A 23893-nucleotide genomic window follows, 5' to 3' on the forward strand; every position below is an offset into this window, starting at 1 on the left:
GGTCATCATGCAGCTGGCTCTGAACAAACCTATAAAATAGCTGCTGATAAGATTTCCATTGATGACGGGCCACCAACTGGGATCATTCGAGACTTGGGTCATACTATTAGAGGATGAGTGTGAGCCAGTCGGGGAACTTGGTGGATATATAACGATTGCATTCGTGCTTGATATACCACCATCCGGCGCTTCCGTGAATTAATTAGTAAGGGAACGTGTATCCAGGTATCGATGAGATCAACATGAAAGTTGTTCATAAAGTCGCAAACAGCAATTAGCACGCAGAATGTTCGAACGCCACAAAAGATCGAATTGTTCGTGATTAAGTCTGGCAACGTGCCATGGCAAGCTAGTGTGATCTTCGAAATACAGCAAAGGGATTATGAAATCACTCCATTGTTCTAACACAGGTTTGAACAGCACTCACTGAGGTTGCCATCACAATTTTCTCTCAAGGTTAGCAAAGTTTTTTTAATCTTGTTTGAATCCGTTCTGATTATCAGTAAAACCTTTTTTCTAATTCATGTACACACTGATTAGGACCAAAAGTACATGCGTCGTATCCGATTCCTCGTTATAAAACACGATCGACGTATGTGGCGATGAGGGCAGTCGTACAAAGAAAGTGGGAGGATGTACAAAGAAGAAAGGGGCACTTATACAAAAGAGGAAGGTGTTGCTGTACAAAGAAAAACTGACCAGTGATTTAGACAGGAACGGAGGCAGTAGGGGTGAAAGCGGTGACAAAGGGGCGGTGACGGTACACGCTTGAATGCAAAGTTAATGAATGTGTGATGATCCAGTTTGGTGGTTCGTGAGTAATGGTGGAATGGGATGGATGCACCGGTGGATAGAAGATCAATCTCGTCGATGAGTTTGAGGAGCAGATAGCTGGTTGGGCGAGAGATAATTAGAGAGAAATCTGCCATTCGTTGAAGGAAGAATTTCCTCCATCCGTGAAAAACTGTTCCAAGGGGACGTGGAGACCGGTACTGATAGGATCAAAAAAATAGTGAGTGTGAACGGCACGTTTCATGGCACGAGCGAGAGTGACGGTGGTTGCTTGAAACGGAGAACGAAGGTGTGTGCATGATCATGCACAATGGCGAACAAGCGAGTGTGTGCATCCTAATCCTACTAAATACAAAATGAAATATAGGTCGTCAGAAGATACAAGGTGAGAGACATGCAATACATACCTTTAATAATTGGCAAACGAAAAAGACAGGTCAGGCCTCAGGAGTGCTAGTGAAGCTTTGAAGGAATGGGTGGGGTGGAGGCGAGCAGGACGGATATAAAAAGACTTGTAGTTGAACAATTCAACAAATTACCATAACCCGGTCAATTTGCAAAAAGGCGACGGCAATAGAAGATTAAGAAAATAAGCAAACATAAGTAAGAAGCGACCTGCAAACTACGAACAAAAAAGACTCGTCGAGTCAGATGAAGTAGAAAATACCGTTTGGTGAGATGAGGGCGTTCCTGAAACGGTCGGTCACGCACCTAGTCACGTGGTTGTTCGGATTGTAATGCCCGGGCCGCTTTGCTCATTGATTATCGCAGAGTCCGCGGTTTCTTATCTACTACATTGGCTATTTGTATCATGTTCTATGTAAAATCCGTGGGTTTGTTTTGTTACCATTTGTCCGATTCGTCTAGTGTTTACCACGGCGGGTTTTCATTATATTGCTCGGTTACCGACCGTAAAACTGCAGGCTAACACATCTAGGTGCTCCGAATCTCTCTTATTCACAGGAATGTCAGATCTTCCCCTGCTTGGCTCAGTCGACTGCAGTCCCCGTTACGATGCTACCTCTAGCGGAAGCAGTGATGACGGTCCAACTCTTCCTCTAGATAACATTGACAGATCAACCGTGGAGAAGAGGCTTCTCCGCAAGTTAGACCTTCGAGTAGCCTTCCTAGTTCTGGTTTACATTATGAACATCGTGAGTCGTGAGTGCACCTACTGTTTGTAACTACCTCAAATCCCTGCGCAGATGGACCGTACTAATGTAGCGTAAGTGTTCCTTCGAAAGCATCAAATGGCTTGACCACCTAGTGATCTACAAGTGCTGCGAGGTTGCGAGGCTTCGAGGAGGACCTTGACATGACTGGGAATCAATTTAATACACTTATCAGTATCCTTTATGTAGGTTATTTGGTAACGCAAGCTCCTTCGTACGTTCCGATACCTTATCATTCTGCGGCCGCATATCTGACAAGGACTTGAAAGCAACATGATCTTACACCGCATGAAAAGGCCATCACTATACCTGTCGACCTGTATGATGGCATGGGCTGCCATCACCATGTGCATGAGTACGTCACACAGCTTTCATTTGATCGACATTGGCTGACGAGGGACTATGAAAGGTGCGGTACAAACGTTGGTCTCTATTTTTTTGATCCTGCTCATTGTTAATACCACTCTAGATATCGTGCGGCTGTTATCTTGCGCTTCTTTATTGGATTTGTAGAGGCGACATTCTTTCCCGGAGCTATATTCATTCTGTCACGATGGTATGATATCTCAATACATCATAACAGTATACTATACTAGAATTTCCCTAGGTACAAGCGCGATGAACTAGGGTTGCGCACAGTATTTCTTTTTTGCGGCAACTCCATCAGTAATGCTTTTAGTGCTCTTATTGCGTCAGGAATTTTAGCAAGCCTAGACGGTGTACTAGGTTTTACGGCTTGGAGGTCTGAGCCGAAATGCGCGTGTTTTTCAAAAAGTAAAGTTGTCCTGATTTTTCTGCTGCAGGTGGCTCTTCTTTGTGGAAGGCGCTTTGACCTTCACCATCGCAGTGTTTGCAATCTGGATTTTGCCCGATTTTCCTTCAACGCCGAGCGTTTGGCTTTCGCCAGAAGAACAAATACTGGCCAAGCAACGGATGGAGGAAGAAGTTGTGACTAGAATTGAGTACGAAGGCAAGCCCGAAAGGAACTTCTCTGGTCTTGCCGAGGCTCTTATGGATTGGAGGGTATGGTGGCTTGGTGTTACTCTTCATTTGATCATTTCCTCGACGTCATTCACCAATTTTTTCCCAACGTTATCCGCTACAATGGGTTACAGCGCGACGACTAGCCTCTTTCTCTGTGCACCTCCGTGGATTTTGGGAACTGCAACCTCATTTGTTGTGGCCAGGTCAGTATTTACTTCACGCAGGTCCGATAAGTGGATTAAAAATACTGAATTAAGGCACTCCGACGTAACTGGTGATCGCTTCTGGCATATTGTCGGTCCTCTACTCGTTGGCATTGCTGGGTATATTATTGCAATTTCTACAATGAACACGGCTGTGCGATATCTGTCACTGTAGGAACCTTTCTTTCCTCCTTCTGTGATTCCATGGGCTTACGTGCTCCACGCAGATTCTTCATGACTCAGAGTCCAGTGGCCTATGCTGTCTCTTTGACCTGGGTCATGAATACCTTTTCCCAATCACAGTCTAAACGCGCTGCGGCTGTCGCACTAGTAAGCACCATGGCATCAACTGGCTTCGTTACTTCATCGTCAGTTCGCAACGACCTCGTGCTCTAGCTGGTACTGACGCTGTCACAGATACTTTTGGCCGTCCAGTTGGGGACCTTCATATGTGAACTCGTATCTCATTTGCATCCTGGCAGGTATCGTGTCCATTGCGATGTGCTGGGTATTTAAGGAGCACCTTTCCCGGTGTAATGAAGTTGCAGAAGCCGAAGAGAAAGCTCTAGGGCTACCTGAGGGTTTTAGATATCTCCTCTAGTGCGTGGTTGGCAACTGATGGGATCCCGTCAGTGAGAATACATATGAATGGATACCAGGGCACACAAATATTTGACAAGTCATAAATTGACGATGGAGAGCTCCATGATGATGGTACTTGTTTTCATGCCATCGAATTCTATGGTGGGATTGATGTGCTAGTAATTGCGCAGAATACTTGCTATCGACCTGCTGATCTGTACATGATGTCAGGAATTCTAGTCGCACAGAAAGAAAACGCCAACCTCGAGATACCAATCAGCAACTTCAGTATCCACAATGCAATGAATCACGAATGACACAGTAGTCCGCTTAAGTACTCAGAGGAAACTTGAAGGTGTGTCCAATAAACGAGAAAATAAAGGCGTCGCCGCCTCGGACGCAGCGGCAGAGTGACTGGGACAATGGAAGCTTTTGTCCCTTGAGGTTGTGAAGCAGAGTCATGTTAACGTCACTACTATGCAAGATATTACATAGAGAGGGTCTGATTCGCACGCAGCGGGGTCGGAAGCAATCTTGCCTAACCTAGATACTGCATAGTACTTACGGTAATCCGATGACATTTAAGTAACATTAAAGTAGCTTCCGGGGGCAGCGGACTCAGCGACCGCCATCCGACTTGACTGCCGTAAAGTCATGACGTGGTAAAGTTATTTTTCCGAAGGTTCAACTTGGAAGTACGGGCGTCGGGTATTAATCTCCAACTCGATATTATCATGATTGAACCCGGAAGACTCCACGCATATATCGATCCTTGGTTGCAGAGATGGAAGCCATCATCCTCGGGAGTATCATATCGCCCCCTACTTGCTGCAGTCGACTACGGCTCCCAATACGATCTTTCTGGCAGCAGTGATGACAATCCGACACCTGTTTTGGATTACATCGACAGCTCACTTGTGGAGAAGAGGCTTCTCCGTAAGTTGGACCTTCGGGTAGCCTTCCTAGTTCTGGTTTACATTATGAACTATGTGAGTTGGTGTACCTCGTGTTCCCTTAACTACCTAAACTCTCTTCACAGATGGACCGCACTAATGCAGCGTACGTGGCCTTTCGAAATTGCGTGGAGTAGAGTTACTTAGCTGCCCACTTGCAAGTGCAGCGAGGTTGCGTGGTTACGAGGAGGACCTTGGTATGGTTGGGACTCAATTTAACACACTTACCAGCATCCTTTATGTGGGCTATTTGTTGACGCAAGCTCCTTCGTATGTTTCAACACCTTATCACTCTGAGCCATCTCTGATAATTCCAAAGCAACATGCTCTTACATCGCATGAAAAGGCCATCACTATACCTCTCGAGCTGCATGGCAATATGGGGTGTTCTCACAGTGTTCATGGGTACGTAACGCGTCCACTTTATCGACATTGGCTAACGAGGGATCATGAAAGGTGCGGTACAAACGTTGGTACCTAGATCTTTAGCGCTGTCCTCTCTTAACGCTGCTCTAGATATCATGCAGCTCTTATCTTGCGCTTCTTTATTGGATTTGTGGAGGCAGCATTCTTTCCCGGAGCTGTATTTCTTCTTTCACAATGGTATAATTCTCCAGCGTCTCTGAATAGCATATATTGAAATTTCTTCAGGTACAAGAAAAATGAACTAGGGTTACGCACAGCACTTCTTGCTTGCGGCGCCTCGATTAGTAATGCTTTTGGTGCTCTTTTCGCATCAGGGATCTTGGGATGCTTAGACGGTACACTAGGTTTTACGGCTTGGAGGTCTGAGTCGAGATGCGCGTGCTTTCAAAAAGTCAAACTGTTCTGATTTCCCTGCTTCAGGTGGCTCTTTTTTCTAGAAGGCGCATTGACCATCGTGGTTGCGGTGTCCGCGGGCTGGATATTACCTGATTTTCCTTCAACGCCGAGCGCCTGGCTTCTGCCTGACGAACAGATACTGGCCAAACAACGGATGGAGGAGGAAGTCGCGACCAAAAATGAGCACAAAAGTAAACCCGGAGGAGATTATTCTGGTCTTGCTGACGCTCTTATGGATTGGAGGGTGTGGTGGGTTGGTGCTGCCCTTAGCGTGATGGTTTCCTCGATGTCATTCAGTATTTACTTCCCGACGCTAGCCGCTACAATGGGTTACGACGCGACTACGAGCCTCTTGCTCTGTGCACCTCCGTGGATTTTGGGAACTTCGACCTCATTTGTTGTTGCCAGGTCAGTATTCACTTCACAGGTCCGATAGGCGAATTGACAATACTGAGTCAAGGCACTCCGATGTAACCGGTGATCGATTCTGGCACATTGTTGGTCCTCTACTTGTCAGCATCTCTGGATTTATACTCGCAATTTCAACTATGAATACGACTTTACGATATATATCCTTGTACGAACTCTCCCGTCTCCGTTCTGCGATTTCGGTGACTTACGCGCACCGATAAGATTCTTGATGACTCAGGGCCCAGTTGCCTATGTTGTCGCTTTGACCTGGATCATGAATACCTTTTCCCAATCACAGTCTAAACGCGCTGCAGCCATCGCACTCATAAACTCCATGGCATCGAGCGGCGTGATCGTTTCATCGTCAGTTTACAGTAACCTCGTGATATATGCTACTGCTGACGCCGTCACAGATACTTCTGGCCATCTAGTTGGGGACCTTCATACGTGAACTCGTATATTATTTGTATCTTGGCAAGCATCGTATCTATTGCGATGTTATGGGTATTTAGGGTGCACCTTTCCCGGTGCAATGAAGCTGCTGAAGCTGAGGAGCAATCCCTAGGGCTGCCCAAGGGTTTGAGATATCTCCTCTAGCACTTTGAGTCGCTGCTCAGTTGTCTAGCAGTGTTCGGTGGCGGGTTATACTTTGTTGGGTGAAATTGGGTCTGATTATTGACATACTGTACACAGTTGACCAAAATACATTAATGCGAATTACGCTCCTCCAAATTATCAACTACCAACGTTGCGTCTAGATGTAATTGCTTTACTGTCATAAATGTAGGGCATCTACCATGGCATGACTCATCCATCATTATACGAGTGGCGGTATTGTGTGTGGTAAGAACACTTCTTTACCCTTGTTTTCTTCATACCAAACTATATCATGGGCTACCAGAACCTGCACCCTCGGGATCTCTAACAACGACCTCATCCTGCGAATGTTTTCCTCCGCGACTTCCTTGTACTGGTGAGAACATGTTACCGCGCCCGTTTTCGCATCGACATGGCATGCAATTTGCATCTTCCCAGTGATCAAATCAGGATGGTGAGCTGAATCTGCGCCTAGCAGGATCCAAGCGCCGTCCGGGGAAGTGCGCGCAAGGATGTTGATATGCCCGTCAGCGTGCCCTGCAATAAACAAGCCTGAGTGACTTTTCCAGTCTTGTGCATGCAGTAGATAAGTACCAGATGCATCAACGATGTATATGCTGCCATCACCGAAAATGTCCATTGCGTGCGGGTAGGGTCCGATTGCCACGTTTAGGTCAGAAGCTGTGACAAAGCGTAGACGGTCTTCTGGTGGACGAATGGATGAAAAAGCTATAGGACTGTGACAGGAACCAGGGTCCAAAAAAGCTTGCTTCGATCCTTCCCCGAGGATAAACTCAGCACTCGTAAACGGGGAGGGATCTCCGACGCTGAAAGGAGACAGGTTAGGCGATTCATACCACCTCGGGCGCTGAGCTACTCACTGATCCCAATGGAGGTGACTCAGGACTACCAAGTCAACTGATGAAGGGGGGACTCCACCAGCTTCCAAAGACTCTGCCGCAGTCTGCTTCACATCAGGCACTACTGATATTGCAGCAGGCGCAAACTCTTTGATGTTCCTGTGGATTCCTAGGTCGAAAACAACCCGCTTATTGTTCTTCGAATGACGCAGTAGGAATGCGAGTGAGGGGAAGGTTATGGGATCGTCCGATTGATCAGCTACCATTAGACTCAAAGGAACAATGAGGTGTCCGGCTTCAAGGGCAGATACGTACATGTATGCCTGCTCATCGGACGGAGGAGGGAGTGAACGTGCCTCCGTGGACATTGGTATCAAATTCAAGGGTGAATCAGAACCAAGACTCAAATGTGCGCCGCTACATATAAGCAAGGAAAACAAACGGCAGCACAACGGCAGCACCATGACTCCACAAAGTTCAAAGACAACAACTTGGAGTCACGCTAGCCAGAAACTCCGAGCTCGATTAGGGTATAGCATGGGTATGGCGGGTACGGGTACAGTGTAAAGAGCTGCCCGTGGTCACCGGTCATACCGTACCCGTCAGCACGATATATAAATATATTCACAGCCAGGACGTACTATCGAGTGTTGGATAAGTCGGCCTTACTATCCAACACTCGATGCTACGCCCTGGCTGTGCATGACCCACGGACAGCAAGGGCGTACTAATGACTATCCAGAGTAAAGTTGAAAGTGCCTGGTTAATGAGGATCTAAGCAGTGAAGCGAGATATCGATGATTGATGATATAGATAAGTTGAGAACTTGAAATGTGAGGGTGGAAGACCAGCTGTAGCTAGTTGTGCATGTTCAAAAAGTACCCGAAACGTCATAGTACCCGCTGTGCTAGTGACTCGGACATCTCTGATTAGTCAAGACCTTGAAATGGAAGAAGGAAGACAGAGTCATCGTACTATTAATACCGATCCAGGTGTTATCCGAGATCACCACGACGTGGGTGTCGGCTTGTTTCGCTGAAGAAAGGTGACCGGGATGAGCATCTTTGATCAGAACAGTAGCATCAACAGTCAACCTATGCGGGTAGCGCCATGCTCCTGACATTTTGTTTCCTGAAACTACTGGGAACCATGAAGTTATCCAGTCACTAGTACTTTGGGTTCGGGATTTGGTGTAAGGTATATCTGAGACGTGCACCTGAGTGCGTGACTGGACAATACTAGATCAGTTTTGTTCGACGTGGATTCTAGCACTAATACTCATCCCCTCTGCACGATTTCAAATCCCCAACGCCGCCTCCACAGCACATCCTTCACAAACGCTCCAAAAGTGCTTCCATCTGTGACAACGACCTCTCTCGCTCTAGCCAACACCATCGCGTCCAACACCGGCATCAAAAATCCCTTTAACAAGACCTGGTCATACGCATTGATCAATGCGTCGAGAGGAGTCAAACGGGATGTAAAATCAGACAGGAAGAATATACAAGGGAAAGTTTGAAGATAAATGGAAAATAGTGGGTCTGCTGCAGGATTCGGGGAGTCAGTGGCAATGTACAGAGGAGCGTTCAGTTTTTGCAATGGTGCTGAAGTATGCAGAGGTGCACGACATCGGATCTTGGGTTTGAATGTATGTGGCAGAAAAGGCAAAGGCGGATGAGGTACCCTGAGACTCGGTACATCCGGTTGGATAAACGGCGGATCGAGGTCCTCGTCGAAAGGACTGAGCTGCTGTTCAAGCGCCAGAGTTTCTTCAAGATCTAGTCCACAAACAAGGTGTACGAGTTTCCACCAGATGGTTCTTGCATTATCGGTGCTTCGTTGTTCGAATTGACCGTCCCCAACACGAAGATGGGCACCAATATAGACAGTGCCTAAGGCTTCATATATCGTATCGGCCACAGGAGATAGGTGTGAATTCGTGAATGCCATTCCGCTCCTTACATCTTTCCGCACGCTCTTACTCACATCCTGTCTTAGCCTAAGCCTCGACGAGCCGAACAACGTTCCGATCTGCACCAATCTCTCGGGTGCCCGAGCAAGTGTTGGAATGTAGATGGAATAGAGATACTTGTCCCGCGTAGGCGACACATCATCAAGCGTGTCCAAGAACCGAAAATCGTAAGGTCCAGAGTCTTGCAACGTCAAGGTATCCGCGTCGAAGATATTGATATGAAACTTTTTCATATATTCTGCTGCTGGGCTTCCGTCCCATTGAATCATCTTTACTCCGATTTTCTGTCCTATTGCTTGTAGATCGACGAGGTGATCCCATGGGATGGAAGTCCACTCTTCGTACCCTGAACATTCGTCGGGGGCTGGTATGCCGACAGGGACGAGTGGACAGTGTTCAAGCCCAGTTTTGGACCCAAGCACGAGGAAGCGTCTTAGTTTTTCAAATGAAACGTATCGAATTGGTTTTCCAAGCCTTAGAAAAGGAACAAGAAGAGTACGATTTAGTGCTTTAGCGAGTACGAGGGCATTCTCGAGTGCGATGCGTTGGTTGTGTAATCCGCTATGGGGGAAGTAGGAGAGGTATTTGGTGTCAGGAGCGAGTGGGTTTGCTTTTGGGAGGGCGTCAGCGCGGTGCGGGTGCGGTTGTGCATAGGGAGCGAACCTGGTGGTGAATAAATGATACGCGAAGAAAAAGCATGTTACTGATGCGAAAGCTAGTACTGCGACGAGGATCGCGAGCTTTCTGTTTGGGGAGTGGGATGGCGATTGTTTGGCGGTCATGAGGCTTTGGCTGAGAGAAGAACCTGGTCGCGTGCTGTGTGGTGCGCGCATCCGGTACGCGCCTTTTTCGAGCGTGACGGACGGAGACTGGAAGGTGTATGCTGTGGACATGAGGGTTCCAAACGACGCGTTGTTTGTGCCTGTTGAATTCAAAGGCTCTCTCTCAATATTCATATTTCAAAATAAATAACATGATACCCCTTTACTACAGGGGTTACCGTACCATCAAAATTCTGACTGTTCATGATAGTCATCTGCTCTCATGTAAACTATCGATCGGCCAAGTCCCTTCTGCCTCGCCTCCCTCCATTTTGATCTCATGGTCCATGGACCAGACCACGGCTAGGCTCGCTTAGTCAGCGAGTATTCCAGAAATATGGTCGAGTAAAGTTCCCTTCCACAGCGGCCAATATTCTTACTGCCATCAATATGGGTTATTTTCATCGACACCGTATATTATGAATCGGAACCTGAGGGTATCCGGATTCCGGTGTGCTGATGTGCCAGCGGGAATCTGCTATTTGTGGTCTCTTCCGTCCATACTCCATAGGAATGTCAGATCGCCCGTTGCTCAGCACAGACAACAGTCCCCACTACGGTGCATCTGACAGAAGCAGTGATAGTCCGGCACTTTCTGAATACGATGAACAGAACAGACAGACAGTGGAGAAGAGGCTCCTCCGCAAGTTAGACCTTCGATTTGCCTTCCTAGTTCTGATCTATATTATGAGCTGCGTGAGTTGGTATTTCTAGTGTTTCCGCTATTGCATTAATTTATTGCATAGATGGACCGCACTAATGCAGCGTACGTAGCCTTTCGAACTCACCATTGGAGTAATGTGGCTCAATTGCTTCTCGGTCATAATAGTGCAGCAAGGTTGCGTGGTTTTGAGGAGGACCTTGGTATGACGGGGAATCAGTTTAACACACTCATGAGCATCTTTTACGTGGGGTATTTGTTGACACAAACTCCTTCGTATGTACCAGCACGTTATCCTTTCTGTGGCCCGGCGTGTCTGAGAATTCAAAAGCAACATGTTCTTAGTTCGCATGACAAGGCCATCGCTATACCTCTCAAACTGCATGACAATATGTGGTGCTATCACCCTGTTTATCGGTACGTGCATCATTTGCCTAATCAATATTGCCTGACGAGGGTCATGAAAAGGCGTAGCACAAACGTTAGTATCTATTACTTTTGGCGCTCTGGAGTTAACGTCGCTTTAGGTATCATGCCATTCTTATCTTGCGCTTCATGGTTGGAGTGGTTGAGGCGGCATTCTTTCCTGGAGCTATCTTCCTTCTTTCACGATGGTACAGTTGCCCAATACCTTCGAACGATATATCCTGAAATTTCTCTAGGTACAAGCGCAATGAACTGGGGTACCGCACAGCACTTCTGGCTTGCGGTAGCCCAATCAGTAATGCTTTCAGTGCTCTTACAGCGTCGGGAATTTTGGCAAGTCTAGATGGTATATTAGGTTTTGCGGGTTGGAGGTCAGAGGCGAAATATGCATGCTCTCAAAGTAGAACTGCTCTGACTGTGCTGCAGGTGGCTCTTCTTTGTGGAGGGGATTTTGACAATTGTGGTTGCAGTGTCTGCAATCTGGATTTTGCCAGACTTTCCGTCATCGTCGAGTGTTTGGCTTTTACCCGATGAACGGATCCTGGCCAAACTACGGATGGAGGAGGAAGTTGCGGTCAGGAATGAGCACAAAGGCACGCCCGTGGAGGGTTGGTCTGGCCTTATTGATGCACTTACAGATTGGAGAGTATGGTGGCTCGGTGTTGCTCTTATTCTGATGGAGGCTTCTTTATCTTTCCGCATTTTTTTCCCGACACTATCTGCTACAATGGGTTACAGCTCGACTATCACCCTCTTGCTCTGTGCACCTCCGTGGATTTTGGGAACTGCAACATTGTTTCTTGTGGCTAGGTCAGTATCTACTTGCCAGTCCCGATTGGTGAATTAACAATAGCTAAGGCACTCTGATGCTACTGGCGATCGCTTTTGGCATACCGCTGGTCCTCTATTTGTCGCCATCATTGGGTTCATGGTCGCAATTTCTACTATGAATGCGGCCGTTCGATATCTGTCTCTGTACGAACCTTCTCGTTCTGCAATTCCACAGCCTGACGTTTTCTGTGAAGATTCTTTATGGCTCAGGCCCCAGTTGCACATGTTGTGTCTTTGACCTGGGTCATGAACACATTTTCCCAATCACGGTCGAAATGCGCTGTGGCCATCGCATTCATCAATGCTATGTCATCACTCGGCTATATCGGTTCATCGTTAGTTCATAGCGTACTCTTACTTTTTGGTGTCGCTGATGCATCGCAGGTACTTTTGGCCGTCCCGTTGGGGGCCTTCATACGCAAACTCATGTAGCATATGCATCTTGACAAGCACCATGTGTATTGTGATGCTTTGGGTATTCAGGAGGCACCTTTCACGGTGCAACGAAGCTGCTGAAGCCGAAGAGCAGGCTCTAGGGCTGCGCAAAGGCTTTAGATATTTCTTATAGCACTCGTTGATCAAGGTGGTGGTGTTTGATTAAGATTTTTTCATGTAAATCAAGCTGTAGTAGTGGGTTGAATGTAAACCACGTAATGGAGAATGTCTCATTTTATATTTGAATAAATGTATGAGATGTTGCCTTCATCATTGTACGAGCGGCGGTATTATGTGGTAAGAACACCTCTTTACCCTTGTACCATACCATGTCACGTGAAACCAAGACCTGGACTGCAGAGTCTATCCCAGACGAGCAACTCACAAGGTATCTTAGAGGACGAAGAGTGGTACATCGAGAAGTGATGAGACTTACAGCTCAAGTTGAACCCGAGCACCAATATGCATGCAGGTAGGTGATGAGCATGAGACATTAGTCTAGTGGTATCGGACGTGGAAATGCTGCAGATAGATCTCCAGGCCGGTTTGCTTTGAAAGGAAACTATAGTCCAATATACATGCATGTAGTATGATATATATGAAAGTACCGATGGAACCGCTTAGATCCCTAGTTTTCAAAGGGAGATGCATCTACAGTATGTCAATCGTCCTGACGTCCATCAGGTCTCGGACAGAAGCCACATCTTTGACCTGCGCAATGATGTCACGATCCGACGCGACCCTTTTATATTCTCCGCCACGTTGCCGAGCTAGCAAAAATGCGCCAAAAGGCTGCTCAAGGCGAACAACCAACCGCAAGGCTCGCAATTCTAGATCATCCACCTCCTGTTTTACAAAAGAACGGCTAGGTGAGTCGTCTGGTGGAGATGAAGGCGGCGTCCAATAATCCCCTTCGCTCTCCGTATCGTCTGGTAGATCTAGGAGAGATCGATCCCAGGGACGGACAAGCACCAAGGTTTGCTGAGTGGGCCTTATCCGCGAGAACTGAACAATTGGCTCTGTGGCATTGATCAGCAGGTCATGAAGCCCGTCCGCCTTGACTTCATATCGAGTCTCCTGGGATGTACCGTAGCTCAGACTGACTTCTGTAACGTGGAATGCCATGCAAGGCAGGTGCAGTCTGCAGTTCGCGAAACCAGCAGCGCTCGTGTTATCAAGCCGGTCGTAAAGTTCCGAAGCAAAATTCACAGCCATGGGATTTTGTCGCAGCAAAGAAATACTTTTCTGGATCTGATCTTCGGACAAGGATGGAAGGGTGCGTGGGGAAGTGGCGTAAGAAGTAATATAGGCTGGAAGGCAGCTGTTGAACTCGGAAGGTTGTCCGATCCAGTCGAGGACCGTGATGTCTCCCGACCGAGCCACGATCTCCTGCAGGAGCCGCCCGAGCGCGTTCTGCTTCTTCTCGCCATACATGACAGGTAGGTGGACACCGAAGATACCAAACAATGAGTACGCGATGTCTTCTTGCAATGTCGTGACGCGAGATGACGCCCATTGAAGTCTCTGTCGGGCGTTGCTCATCCCAGGACGAAAGGAGATCAGAGCCCGTGCGTCTATTCCCGTCGCATCCTCCAACTCCTTCATAATTGCAGGGGACTCCTTGTGGTTGGGAGAGCGATCGTCAAGATATAATGACCAATCATTCTGATAGAATATTACAACTTTTGGAGCGACGAACTCTTGAAAGGTCCATCCTCGTTCGTTCCAGACACTTCTCGCCAGTGCACCGGGTTGGGATGAAGGAGGCACATCGGATAGGTATACAACAGTGAGCGCTGAATGGCGGTACCAGACGAACATGGAGTTGACCGATTCTTGAAGCTCGGTGTTGCTCTTCTTATCGATGCAGCATGTGTCCATCCAAGCCCAGCGATATCCGGCATCACGAGCGACATTGCAGAACGACTGCAGTTTTGCGATCCCAGCAAGTCCCTTCAACTCACGCACATCTTTATCTTGGATGTCTTGCAGTAGCGCCTCCATCTCCTCCCACCTGTGTGATAGTAAGACGCAACGGAAGTACGTTGCCACTACATCTTTGATGCGCTCTGCTCGGATATTCGAATCCTTCGTTGGAAATGAGACAAGCTCGTTGTACTCTGCACTCGTTTTGAAGGTGTTTATTTGTGCCACTCTATCGCACAAAAGACCCGTGGAGGTATTCAATAGACGTAGCGGGGCATATTCGAGTTCAATCCAAACAACTCTTTGAATGGCGTCTTCCGCTTCTGATGGAGAGACATACTGCTGACGCAGATCTACAGAACGAGATAGGCATTTCGAGATCATACAGAAGTGTCCCATGTCTTACCTCGTATCTGAGCTTCGGGAGAATGGTCCAACTTGGACAACATGATTTTGAAGGCCTCGATGGCTTCGTCGTAACGTTGCGCCCCACGCAGCGCTGTATGCATCAACTTGTATCCAACATGAGACGAAGGATTGAGTTCCATGACCTATGCATCACCGAAGTCAACACAGGCTACGGAAACATAGATGCCATCGCACCTTTTGCGCATCGAGAAGTGCTTCTGTCCAAAGCATTTTTGCCAACTTTGCCCTGCTGCGATTTTCAAAGACGACATCGGATGCAAAATCCAGGTTGATCACCGCCGAGTACAAATCAATCGCCCGATCAAAATCGCTTGCAGTGAGGGCAGCATCTCCGTCGGTAAGAAGGGGCGCGCTGCATTTTTCCGTAAAAGCTAAGTGAAATGCGAGTGAGGATTGTAGCCTGCATGACATTGCAAACTCCAGACTTACCGTTGGACCATTCAAGGCAGATGGCCCTCGTTGTTTCGTCGATACTGTCCATCATGTATCGGTATGATCTCACGGCATCTTGAAGTTTACCTGCCAGAAGGAGTGCATCGCAGCGTTTCTGGTGTGCAGTCAACCACAACGATTTAAGATCCCAGCCGAAGAGCTGAACAAGAGATTCGGTTATGAAAGCGTTTCGGGTGTGTGTTGACGTACCACCACCAAATCCTCGTAAATTTCATCAATGTCTGATTTCGACGGTAAATTGCTGCAGTCGATAGCGGCAGTGAAATGAACAGCGGCTTCGTCGTGACGTGCGCCATCCAAGGCTTCGAGTCCAAGTTGAACACGAAGATATGCCTAATATGCAAGTTTGCAAAGATTAGCGTCGATGCAGATGACTCAGCGTGGCTGCACGATGCTTACTTCCACAATACAACATGCGCGAGTATCGGCATTCGGACAACCAGTGATGAGTTCTTTGAGGAGCAGGTTTGCCTCGTCATGTTGATCTGCATTGAAGAACGCGATGGCCTAAAACACGATGAAATACAGAGTATGCGAGGCAACTGCAACATACTTTGATCAAGAGCAGAAAATGGAGGATTTCTGAGTCTTGGTCCGTGTACATCGATGCAACGTCAAATGCTGCCCTCGCATCTGGGATGCGGCCTGTTCCGCAGAGGGCAATGCCCTTGGAGATGTAGCCTGTCAATGAGGGCTCAATGTTGATGGACTGTGTCGCCATCGAGTCAGTCATTCATAAGGGAGCGAAGACGGGTCAGCAAATCTCACGTTCATTGCATCCCGAAGGGCATGGTCCCAGTCGTGTTTTCGCGCCATAACGAATGAGCGATGAGCATAGGAAGTATGGTTGTTTGGATTGGTGTTGATATCTTGGGTGAGTAGGTCTTCGGCGGTAGATAAATCTCCGTTTACACATGCAATACGGGAGGTCGTGATGACAAGGATCTGCACGAAAGACGCTCAAATTTTAGTATATGTGAGTCAAGGACGGAAACATGCCTTTGAGCGATGGGCGTGGGGAGTATGGTTGTTCGCATCGGTAGTAATGGCGATAGTCTGCAAGAAGCATGCTCGATTTGTGGTATGAGTCAGGCCTTCAGGGACGGAAACATGCCTTTGGATGAGTACCCTGAGGTACTGCCCACTCTGAGATCATCTTATCGGTGCCTCCGCTGAGGATGTGGTTGCCGTCCACGGAGAAAGTGATGCACATCCCGTCGAATGAGTTCTTGAAGACGGCAATGGTTTGCCGATCTGACATCCGCCAGAGACGGATGCGTTTGTCAGTAGATGTGGAGGCGGCGAGCGTGCCAGCAGGATGAATGGCAATGGCATTGATTTGCTCAATGTGGCCCATCCAGGGATCACCGACTTGCTCCCATGTTGTTGTATTCCATTCGCGTATGGTAGGATCGTCCTTACTGCCGCCTGTGAGAAGGCGTGTGCCATCGGGCGTCCACGCCAGTGACAAGTTCCATGACTTGTGACCCTTGAATTTTGCGACACACTGCATTGTGCCTGAATTGTAAATTTCAATATTGTTGTCTGTCGCGATGGCAAGAAGTTCTCCAGACGGTGAATATCGTACGCATTTGACACATGCACCACACTCGATTGGATATTCTTGTACCTCCCAGGTTTTGGTATCCCACAGTTTCGTCGTTTTGTCATATGAAACAGTGGCCCTGGCCAGCAGTGTCCCATCGGGAGAAAAATCCAGCGAGATGATCGGATTGTAGTGTGCTTCGATTTTGGTGAATGGTTCGCCAGTTGCTCCGTACCAAATAATGACCTCTCCGCTTTTATCACCGCTTGCTATCAATTGTCCATCTCGTGATACTGCCAATCTCGTCACCCCATTGTGATGCCCTTCCATCTTCTTCAACACAACACCTGTCTTCAAATCCCACAGACAAAGCGTCTTGTCGGCCGAGCCCGTAACCATCCGTCGTTTATCGGGGAAAACTGCAACTGCATTTATGCCTCCTTCATGGCCTTTAAACTCTCGCAGGGGAGTGGTGATTGGAATGATGTTCGACATTTTACCAGACGTCGATGGTCTCGAGGTGGACTTTGGACGGACTTTATCTTTGTCTAAGCTGTAGAGGTGCGTGTATTGTGCGTTTTGTGGTGCTTCACTGCTTCAACCTCAATAAACGCTCAGGACGCTTAAGGCTGTTCGCTTCCACGCCTCCATCAGCGTAATGCACCCTATTGCCATACTCGCTGTCCTCGACTGTATGCCGTTCCAGCACTCCTGCAGTACATACATACGTCCCACTCTTGTCTTCAATGTTTGCAGAATGCGTTTACTAATTGAGCAGTCGGTGCTTCCTAGCGCTCGAATCTGACTCTCTATCCTGCATGGTATTTGTTGTTTTGGAGTTGAACAGCTACTCCAGCACATCGCCATGTCACTCCTTCGAACGCATGCAGATAGCCTATTGAAATATCACCTCTCATCCCACCGACTCTCAAGACCTGCTTGTGCACCAAATTTCTCCCCTCTGGCGTCTCAAACTCGTCAACAATTCTACACAGAGCGCTTTTCTTCCAGTGCGGCTCTTTCTCTCTTGTCTAGCAATATTGCGACGAGCCTTGCCCAGTCCTTAGGCCATTTGGTATAGGGGTGGAGAATCGCTTTAAGTTCACTCGTATGGTTCTGGTCGCGCTAGGTTTTGGGGAGGAAATAAGCGCATTGCTGGTAATATTCTGAAATCAAATCCTGCATAGCTTAAGCATTTGAAAGGCAGGTCTTCCCAAAGATACCAAAATGGAGAAAATGGGTTTATCTTGCTTCTCGATTCCTCGCCATTACCACCTGCATCCAACCCACTACGTAGGAACAACGTCACGTGTCTCTCGTCTTCCTACTCCCAACCCAGTTCTTGAATCTCCCAACATCGAAAGTATGGACGAGTGCCTCCACAACGATTTCATCTAACCCAGAATGGAAGCCACGGAGATCGCGAAACAACACAAGATGCATCCGGGCATCCACCACAGCCGTACGGGTCTGCACATCAGCCAAGTCATGGAGAGCACTAGCACTGATAGAGCGGACGACTGACACATCTTCCAGCTCTGATGAGTCCTACACAGCTGCGGACGGTACTGCGCATCATTAATGTGACCGTGGGCTAGTTTGTGTCATGTTTCACACTTTGGGTGGGGAGATGGCGAGGATGAACGGTGCCGCGGAGATGGGAGGTAAAGCTCGAAGCTCCAATGTGAGTATACGCGTCGAACATATCAATACATTTTTGTTGATTGAGGAGAAATTTGGAGTTTTAGTAAAGGTCCTGGGCGATAGATTTGACGGATGTGGTCCAGGTCTCGTGAACTGTTCATAATATATTCTGCTCCTCTCATTCCTCCTGAGCACTGAAAGCGGGCGCAGGAGTGACAGCAACCAATTCGACATTCAAAGCACGTCTACTATCTCACCAAAATGTCATTGACTCCGGTTTTACGTACACCCATAATCAACATTCTCCCCACTACACAACACACTCATCCTCCCAGCCACCACAATCGAATATCCTTCTTTCTCATGCCCTTCCACTGTCATTTCGTGATTTCCATTGCCGCTTCATTGATCTCACCTGACGTAATTTCTTACAACTCATACACGAACCTACTATGTTAGCAATGCGGATGAGATTGGGTCTATCTCGGACGAGCATAATCCTTTCTGCGATCTGGAATCTGGATACATTTTCTGAGTTGGTATACCCCGACGTAGCTGAAAATTTCATTCAGGAATCTTAAATCACGGTCCAATCGTTGAAGCTTAAGGCCAAGCTTCCGTCAAGGCATGATTTCTTTCTCATCGAATTTCATTGATTTCTGTTTGACTGTTGTTCTGTTAATAGGGTCGTGGAAGTGGCTGAGTGCATGTTTTCAGGCTTTCGAGATGTACCACTAGTGATCAAATGCATATGCCTGACACTGACTTACGAATAACTACATCAACTTCTCGCGGTCCCACTCGCAAAGAATTCTAGAGGACGAAGGATGGTACATCGGGAAGTGACGAGACTTAGAGCTCAAGTTGAATCCAAGCACCCATGCAGCTAGGTGATGAGCATGCGGCTTTAGTCTAGCAGTATCGGACGGGGAAATGCTGCAGATAGGTCTCCAGGGTCTGCTTTGAAAGGAAACTATAGTCCAATACACATGCATGTAGTCTGATATATACGAAAGTACCAATGAAATCCGTAATCTTGAGAGGAAAATACATCTACAGTATTTCAATCGTCTTGATGTCCATCAGGTCTGGGACAGAAGCCGCATCTTTGACCTGCGCAATGATATCACGATCCGACGCGACCCTCTTGTATTCTCCACCACGCTGCCGCGCTAGTAAAAATGCGCTAAAAGGCTGCCCAAGGCGAACAACCAACCGCAATGCTCGCGAATCCGGGTCATTCACCTCCTGATTTACAACAGAATGGCTAGGTGAGCTGTCAGACGGAGACGAGAGCGGCATCCAACCATCCCCTTCGCTCTCTGTATCGTCTTGAAGGTCAGGTAACTCGAGGAGAGACCGATCCCAGGGACGGACGAGCATGAAGGTCTGCTGAGTGGGCCTTGTCCGCAAGAACTGGACGATCGGCTTTTGAGTGGTGATCAGCAGGTCACAAAGCCCGTCCGCCTTGACTTCATATCGAGTCTCCTGGGATGTACTATAGCTCAGACCGACTTGTGTGACACGGAATGTCATGCAAGGCAGATGTAGCCTGCAGTTCGCAAAACGAGCGGCGCTCGTGTTGTCAAGCCGGTCGTAATGTTCCAAAGCCAAATCCACAACCATGGGATTTTCTCGCAGGGAAGAAATAGTTTTCTGAATCTGATCTTCGAACAAGGATGGAAGGCTGCGTGGAGGAGTGGTGTAAGAAGTAATATAGGCTGGAAGACAGCTATTGAATTCGGAAGGTTGTCCGATCCAGTCGAGGACCGTGATGTCTCCCGACCGAGCCACGATCTCCTGCAAGAGTCGCCCGAGCGCGTTCTGCTTCTTTTCCCCATAGATTACAGGTAGGTGGATACTGAAGATCCCAAATAATGAGTATGCGACGTCTTCTTGCAATGTGGTGACGCGAGATGACGCCCATTGAAGTCTCTGTCGAGCGTCGCTCATCCCAGGACGAAAGGAGATCAGGGCCCGTGCATCTATTCCAGTCGCATCCTCCAACTCCTTCATGATTGCAGTGGACTCTTTGTGGTTGGAAGAGCGATCATTCAGATATAATGACCAATCCTTTTGATAGAATAATACAACTTTCGGAGCGACGAACTCTTGAAAAGTCCATCCTCGCTTGTTCCAGACACTGCTCGCTAATGCGCCGGGTTCAGATGAAGAGGGTACATCGGATAGGTAGACGATGGTAAGCGCTGAATGGCGGTACCAGACGAACATGGAGTTCACCGATTCTTGGAGCTCGGTGTTGCTCCTCTTGTCGATGCAGCACGTGTCCATCCACGCCCAGCGATGCCCAGCATCACAAGCGACTTTGCAGAATGACTGCAATTTCGCGATCCCGCCAAGTTGCTTCAACTCGCGCACATCGGTATCCTGAATGTCGTGCAGCAGCACCTCCGTCTCTTCCCACCTGTGTGATAACAGGACACAACGGAAGTATGCTGCTACCACTTTCTTGATGCGGTCCATTTGAAGGTCTGAATGCTTCGTTGTGGATGCCAAAAGCTCCTTATACTCTGCACTCGTTTTGAACGCGTATATTTGGGCTGCTCGATCGCACAAAATACCCGTGAAGGTATTAAGTAGACGCAGCGGGGCATATTCGAGTTTAAGCCAGACTGCTCTTTGAATGGCGTCTTCTGCTTCAGATGGACAAACATACTGCTGACGCAGATCTGCAGAACGGGATAGGCATTTCGAGATCATGCAGGAGTTTCCCATGGCTTACCTCGTATCTGAGCATCGGGAGAATCGTCCAACTTGGACAACATGATTTTGAAGGCCTCTATGGCTTCGTCGTAGCGCTGTGCGCCATGCAGCGCTGTATACGTCAACTCATATCCAACGTGAGAGGAAGGATTGAGTTCGGTAGCCTATGTATGCATTGCCGAAGTCAAAATGGGCTACGAAATGATAGATGCCATCGTACCTTTTGCGCGTCGAGAAGCGCCTCCTCCCATAGCCTGTTCCCCAACTTTGCCTGACTACATTTTGCAAAGACGACATCGGATGCAGAATCCAGGTCGATCACCGCCGAGTACAAGTCAATCGCCCTGTCAAAATCGCTTGCAGCGAGGGCAGCATCCCCGCCGATAAGAAAGGGTGCGCTGCATTTCTTCGTAAAAGCTAAGTGAAATCCGAGTGAGGACTGTGGCCTGCATGACATTGCAAACTCCAGACTTACCGTTGGACCATTCAAGGCAGATGGCCCTCGTTGTTTCGTCGATACTGTCCATCATGTATCGGTATGATCTCACGGCATCTTGAAGTTTACCTGCCAGAAGGAGTGCATCGCAACGTTTCTGGTGTGCAGTCAACCACAACGATTTGAGATCCCAGCCGAAAAGCTGAACAAGGGATGGTTATGAAAACGTTTCGGGTGTGTGTTGACGTACCACCACCAAATCCTCGTATATTTCATGAATGTCCGATTTCGATGATGAATCACGGCAGTCGAGAGCAGCAGTGAAATGGACAGCGGCTTCGTCGTGACGTGCGCCATCCAAGGCTTCGAGTCCAAGTTGAACACGAAGATATGCCTAATATGCAAGTTACAAAAATTAGCGTTACTCAGCGTGGTTGCACAATGCTTACTTCCACGATACGACATGCGCGAGTGTCGGCATTCGGACAACCGGTGGTGAGTTCTTTGAGGAGCAGGTTTGCCTCGTCATATTGATCTGCATTGAAGAGCGTGATGGCCTAAAAACGCAATGAAGCGGAGAGTATGTAAGGCAACTGCAACATACTTTGATCAACAGCAGAAAATGGAGGTTTTCTGAATCTTGGTTCGTGTACATGGATGCAACATCAAATGCTGCCCTCGCATCTGGGACGCGGCCTGTTCCGCAGAGGGCAATACCCTTGGAGATATAGCCTGTCAATGAGGGCTCAATGTTGATGGACTGTGTCACCATCGAGTTAGCCATTCATAAGGGAGCGGAGACGGGTCAGCAAATCTGACATTTATCGCATCCCGAAGGGCGTGATCCCAATCGTGTTTTCGCGCCATAACAAATGAACGATAGGCGTAGGAATTATGGTTGTTCGGATTGGTGTTGATATCTTGGGTGAGCAGTTCTTCAGCGGTGGATAAGTCTCCATTTACACATGCAATACGGGAGGTCGTGATGGCTAGGATCTGCAAGAAGCATGCTCTAATTGTGATATATATAAGTCCAGGACGGAAACATGCCTTTGAGCGATGGGCGTAGGGAGTATGGTTGTTGCCATCGGTGTTGATATCTTGCGTGAGTAGTTCTTCGTCGGTAGATGAGTCTCCATCTATGTATGCATCGCGGGCTGTTGTAATGGCGATAGTCTGCAAGAAGCATGCTCGATTTATGGTATACGAGTCAGGGACGGAAACATGCCTTTGGATGAGTACCCTGAGGTACTGCCCACTCTGAGATCATCTTATCGCCGCCTCCGCTGAGGATGTGGTTTCCGTCCACGGAGAAAGTGACACACTCCATCGAGGATAAGTCCTTGAATACAGCAATGGTTCGTCGATCTGAGAGCCGCCAGAGACGGACGTGGCTGTCGGCGGATGCGGATGCAACAAGTGTGCCAGCAGGATGAATGGCAATGGCATTGATTCGGCCAGTGTGACCCGTCCAAGGATCACCGACCTGCTTCCAGGTTGTTGTATTCCATTCGAGTATGGTATGATCGCTATTATAGCTACCTGTGAGCAGGCGCGTGCCATCGGGCGTCCACGCGAGTAACGAGTTGTATGATGTGTTACCAAAGATTGCGACGCGTTTCCTCGTGCTTGAATTGTAAATTTCAATATTGTAATTTGTTGCGATGGCAAGAAGTTCTCCAGACGGTGAATACCGTACGCAGCGGACATATGCACCACACTTGATTGGATCTCCTTCATGCTGCCAGGTTTTGGTATTCCACAGTTTCATCATTTTGTTATATGAACCAGTGGCCAGCACTGTGCCATCGGGAGAAAAATCCAGCGAGGAGATCGAATTGGAGTGTGCTTCGATTTTGGTGAGTGATTCGCCAGTTTCTCCGTGCCAGACGATGAGCACTCCTCTTTCATCCCCGCTTGCTATCAATTGTCCATCTCGTGATACAACCAATGCCTGCACCACATTGTCATGTCCTTCCATCTTCTTCAACACAACACCTGTCTTCAATTCCCACATAAAAAGTGTGTTGTCGTCGTACGAGCCTGTAACCATCCATCGTTTATTGGGGAAAACTGCGATTGCCGGTACGCCCTTTTCATGGCCTTTGAACTTTCGTAGGGGTGTAGCAATTGGAATGATGTGCGACATTTTACCGGATGTTGATGGTCTTGAGGTGGACTTTGGACGGACTGTATCTTTGTCTAAGCAGAGG

At 48.0% G+C, this 23893-nt stretch overlaps 8 protein-coding genes across 8 annotated transcripts; 4 read left to right on the forward strand and 4 right to left on the reverse strand.

Annotated features, from left to right (window-relative positions):
- The first annotated feature begins 1580 nt into the window (after positions 1-1580).
- Positions 1581-2508, forward strand: HD556DRAFT_524895 (uncharacterized protein). Its single transcript, XM_041310865.1, has 4 exons — positions 1581-1625; positions 1716-1946; positions 1998-2017; positions 2071-2508. Exons 2-4 carry the CDS (start codon positions 1758-1760, stop codon positions 2228-2230), a joined length of 369 nt encoding a protein of 122 aa, XP_041159672.1. The 5' UTR covers positions 1581-1625; positions 1716-1757; the 3' UTR covers positions 2231-2508.
- On the forward strand, positions 2156-4202 carry HD556DRAFT_1376281 (MFS general substrate transporter). The gene is made up of 11 exons (XM_041303100.1): positions 2156-2178; positions 2234-2319; positions 2374-2386; positions 2434-2520; positions 2572-2706; positions 2768-3151; positions 3206-3322; positions 3379-3519; positions 3569-3766; positions 3818-3948; positions 3997-4202. Exons 2-9 carry the CDS (start codon positions 2238-2240, stop codon positions 3750-3752), a joined length of 1143 nt encoding a protein of 380 aa, XP_041159673.1. The 5' UTR covers positions 2156-2178; positions 2234-2237; the 3' UTR covers positions 3753-3766; positions 3818-3948; positions 3997-4202.
- A 110-nt stretch (positions 4203-4312) lies between these two features.
- Positions 4313-6626, forward strand: HD556DRAFT_524970 (sugar transporter). The gene is made up of 11 exons (XM_041310867.1): positions 4313-4722; positions 4773-4792; positions 4849-4956; positions 5006-5091; positions 5143-5155; positions 5203-5289; positions 5338-5472; positions 5533-5916; positions 5969-6085; positions 6142-6282; positions 6333-6626. Exons 1-11 carry the CDS (start codon positions 4468-4470, stop codon positions 6514-6516), a joined length of 1530 nt encoding a protein of 509 aa, XP_041159674.1. The 5' UTR covers positions 4313-4467; the 3' UTR covers positions 6517-6626.
- A 110-nt stretch (positions 6627-6736) lies between these two features.
- Positions 6737-7744, reverse strand: HD556DRAFT_1238329 (beta-lactamase-like protein; the record flags this gene model as incomplete). The annotated part of the gene is made up of 3 exons (XM_041297967.1): positions 6737-7053; positions 7111-7343; positions 7398-7744. The coding sequence occupies 3 exons, from the start codon at positions 7742-7744 to the stop codon at positions 6737-6739; spliced, it is 897 nt and encodes a 298-aa protein (XP_041159675.1).
- A 503-nt stretch (positions 7745-8247) lies between these two features.
- HD556DRAFT_524964 (uncharacterized protein) lies at positions 8248-10271 on the reverse strand. The gene has a single exon (XM_041310866.1). The coding sequence runs from the start codon at positions 10239-10241 to the stop codon at positions 8655-8657; it is 1587 nt and encodes a 528-aa protein (XP_041159676.1). The 5' UTR covers positions 10242-10271; the 3' UTR covers positions 8248-8654.
- A 266-nt stretch (positions 10272-10537) lies between these two features.
- Positions 10538-12792, forward strand: HD556DRAFT_1376298 (MFS general substrate transporter). Its single transcript, XM_041303101.1, has 11 exons — positions 10538-10865; positions 10916-10935; positions 10999-11106; positions 11162-11247; positions 11299-11311; positions 11358-11444; positions 11493-11627; positions 11683-12066; positions 12115-12231; positions 12282-12422; positions 12472-12792. The coding sequence occupies exons 1-11, from the start codon at positions 10629-10631 to the stop codon at positions 12653-12655; spliced, it is 1512 nt and encodes a 503-aa protein (XP_041159677.1). The 5' UTR covers positions 10538-10628; the 3' UTR covers positions 12656-12792.
- Positions 12793-12981: 189 nt separating this feature from the next.
- Positions 12982-17483, reverse strand: HD556DRAFT_525147 (uncharacterized protein). The gene is made up of 10 exons (XM_041310868.1): positions 16445-17483; positions 16330-16386; positions 16099-16275; positions 15884-16039; positions 15730-15837; positions 15520-15663; positions 15307-15469; positions 15052-15248; positions 14855-14999; positions 12982-14801 (listed from the first exon to the last, which is right to left on the reverse strand). The coding sequence occupies exons 1-10, from the start codon at positions 17369-17371 to the stop codon at positions 13174-13176; spliced, it is 3702 nt and encodes a 1233-aa protein (XP_041159678.1). The 5' UTR covers positions 17372-17483; the 3' UTR covers positions 12982-13173.
- A 2000-nt stretch (positions 17484-19483) lies between these two features.
- On the reverse strand, positions 19484-23829 carry HD556DRAFT_1527681 (uncharacterized protein; the record flags this gene model as incomplete). The annotated part of the gene is made up of 9 exons (XM_041309354.1): positions 19484-21210; positions 21264-21408; positions 21465-21661; positions 21720-21882; positions 21931-22074; positions 22130-22237; positions 22285-22440; positions 22500-22856; positions 22933-23829. The coding sequence occupies 9 exons, from the start codon at positions 23827-23829 to the stop codon at positions 19574-19576; spliced, it is 3804 nt and encodes a 1267-aa protein (XP_041159679.1). The 3' UTR covers positions 19484-19573.
- Positions 23830-23893: the final 64 nt, after the last annotated feature.

This window comes from Suillus plorans (genome assembly GCF_016647745.1).
Source record: "Suillus plorans strain S12 chromosome Unknown HD556scaffold_32, whole genome shotgun sequence".
Taxonomy (NCBI): domain Eukaryota; kingdom Fungi; phylum Basidiomycota; class Agaricomycetes; order Boletales; family Suillaceae; genus Suillus; species Suillus plorans.

Bases quoted from the DNA above. Each gene is read 5' to 3' on its own strand.
- HD556DRAFT_524895 (XM_041310865.1), top strand. From the start codon at position 1,758: ATGTCAGATCTTCCCCTGCTTGGCTCAGTCGACTGCAGTCCCCGTTAC. The intron at 1,947-1,997 runs GTGAGTCGTGAG...ATCCCTGCGCAG, and splicing joins TGGTTTACATTATGAACATC to ATGGACCGTACTAATGTAGC. The intron at 2,018-2,070 runs GTAAGTGTTCCT...GTGATCTACAAG, and splicing joins ATGGACCGTACTAATGTAGC to TGCTGCGAGGTTGCGAGGCT.
- HD556DRAFT_1376281 (XM_041303100.1), top strand. From the start codon at position 2,238: ATGATCTTACACCGCATGAAAAGGCCATCACTATACCTGTCGACCTGT. The intron at 2,521-2,571 runs GTATGATATCTC...GAATTTCCCTAG, and splicing joins ATATTCATTCTGTCACGATG to GTACAAGCGCGATGAACTAG. The intron at 3,152-3,205 runs GTCAGTATTTAC...TACTGAATTAAG, and splicing joins ACCTCATTTGTTGTGGCCAG to GCACTCCGACGTAACTGGTG.
- HD556DRAFT_524970 (XM_041310867.1), top strand. From the start codon at position 4,468: ATGATTGAACCCGGAAGACTCCACGCATATATCGATCCTTGGTTGCAG. The intron at 4,957-5,005 runs GTATGTTTCAAC...ATAATTCCAAAG, and splicing joins TTGTTGACGCAAGCTCCTTC to CAACATGCTCTTACATCGCA. The intron at 5,917-5,968 runs GTCAGTATTCAC...TACTGAGTCAAG, and splicing joins ACCTCATTTGTTGTTGCCAG to GCACTCCGATGTAACCGGTG.
- HD556DRAFT_524964 (XM_041310866.1), bottom strand. From the start codon at position 10,241: ATGTCCACAGCATACACCTTCCAGTCTCCGTCCGTCACGCTCGAAAAA.
- HD556DRAFT_1376298 (XM_041303101.1), top strand. From the start codon at position 10,629: ATGTGCCAGCGGGAATCTGCTATTTGTGGTCTCTTCCGTCCATACTCC. The intron at 12,067-12,114 runs GTCAGTATCTAC...ACAATAGCTAAG, and splicing joins ACATTGTTTCTTGTGGCTAG to GCACTCTGATGCTACTGGCG. The intron at 12,232-12,281 runs GTACGAACCTTC...TTTTCTGTGAAG, and splicing joins GCCGTTCGATATCTGTCTCT to ATTCTTTATGGCTCAGGCCC.
- HD556DRAFT_525147 (XM_041310868.1), bottom strand. From the start codon at position 17,371: ATGTCGAACATCATTCCAATCACCACTCCCCTGCGAGAGTTTAAAGGC. The intron at 16,276-16,329 runs GCATGTTTCCGT...TCTTTCGTGCAG, and splicing joins CCCACGCCCATCGCTCAAAG to ATCCTTGTCATCACGACCTC. The intron at 14,802-14,854 runs GTAAGACATGGG...CTCGTTCTGTAG, and splicing joins TCCCGAAGCTCAGATACGAG to ATCTGCGTCAGCAGTATGTC.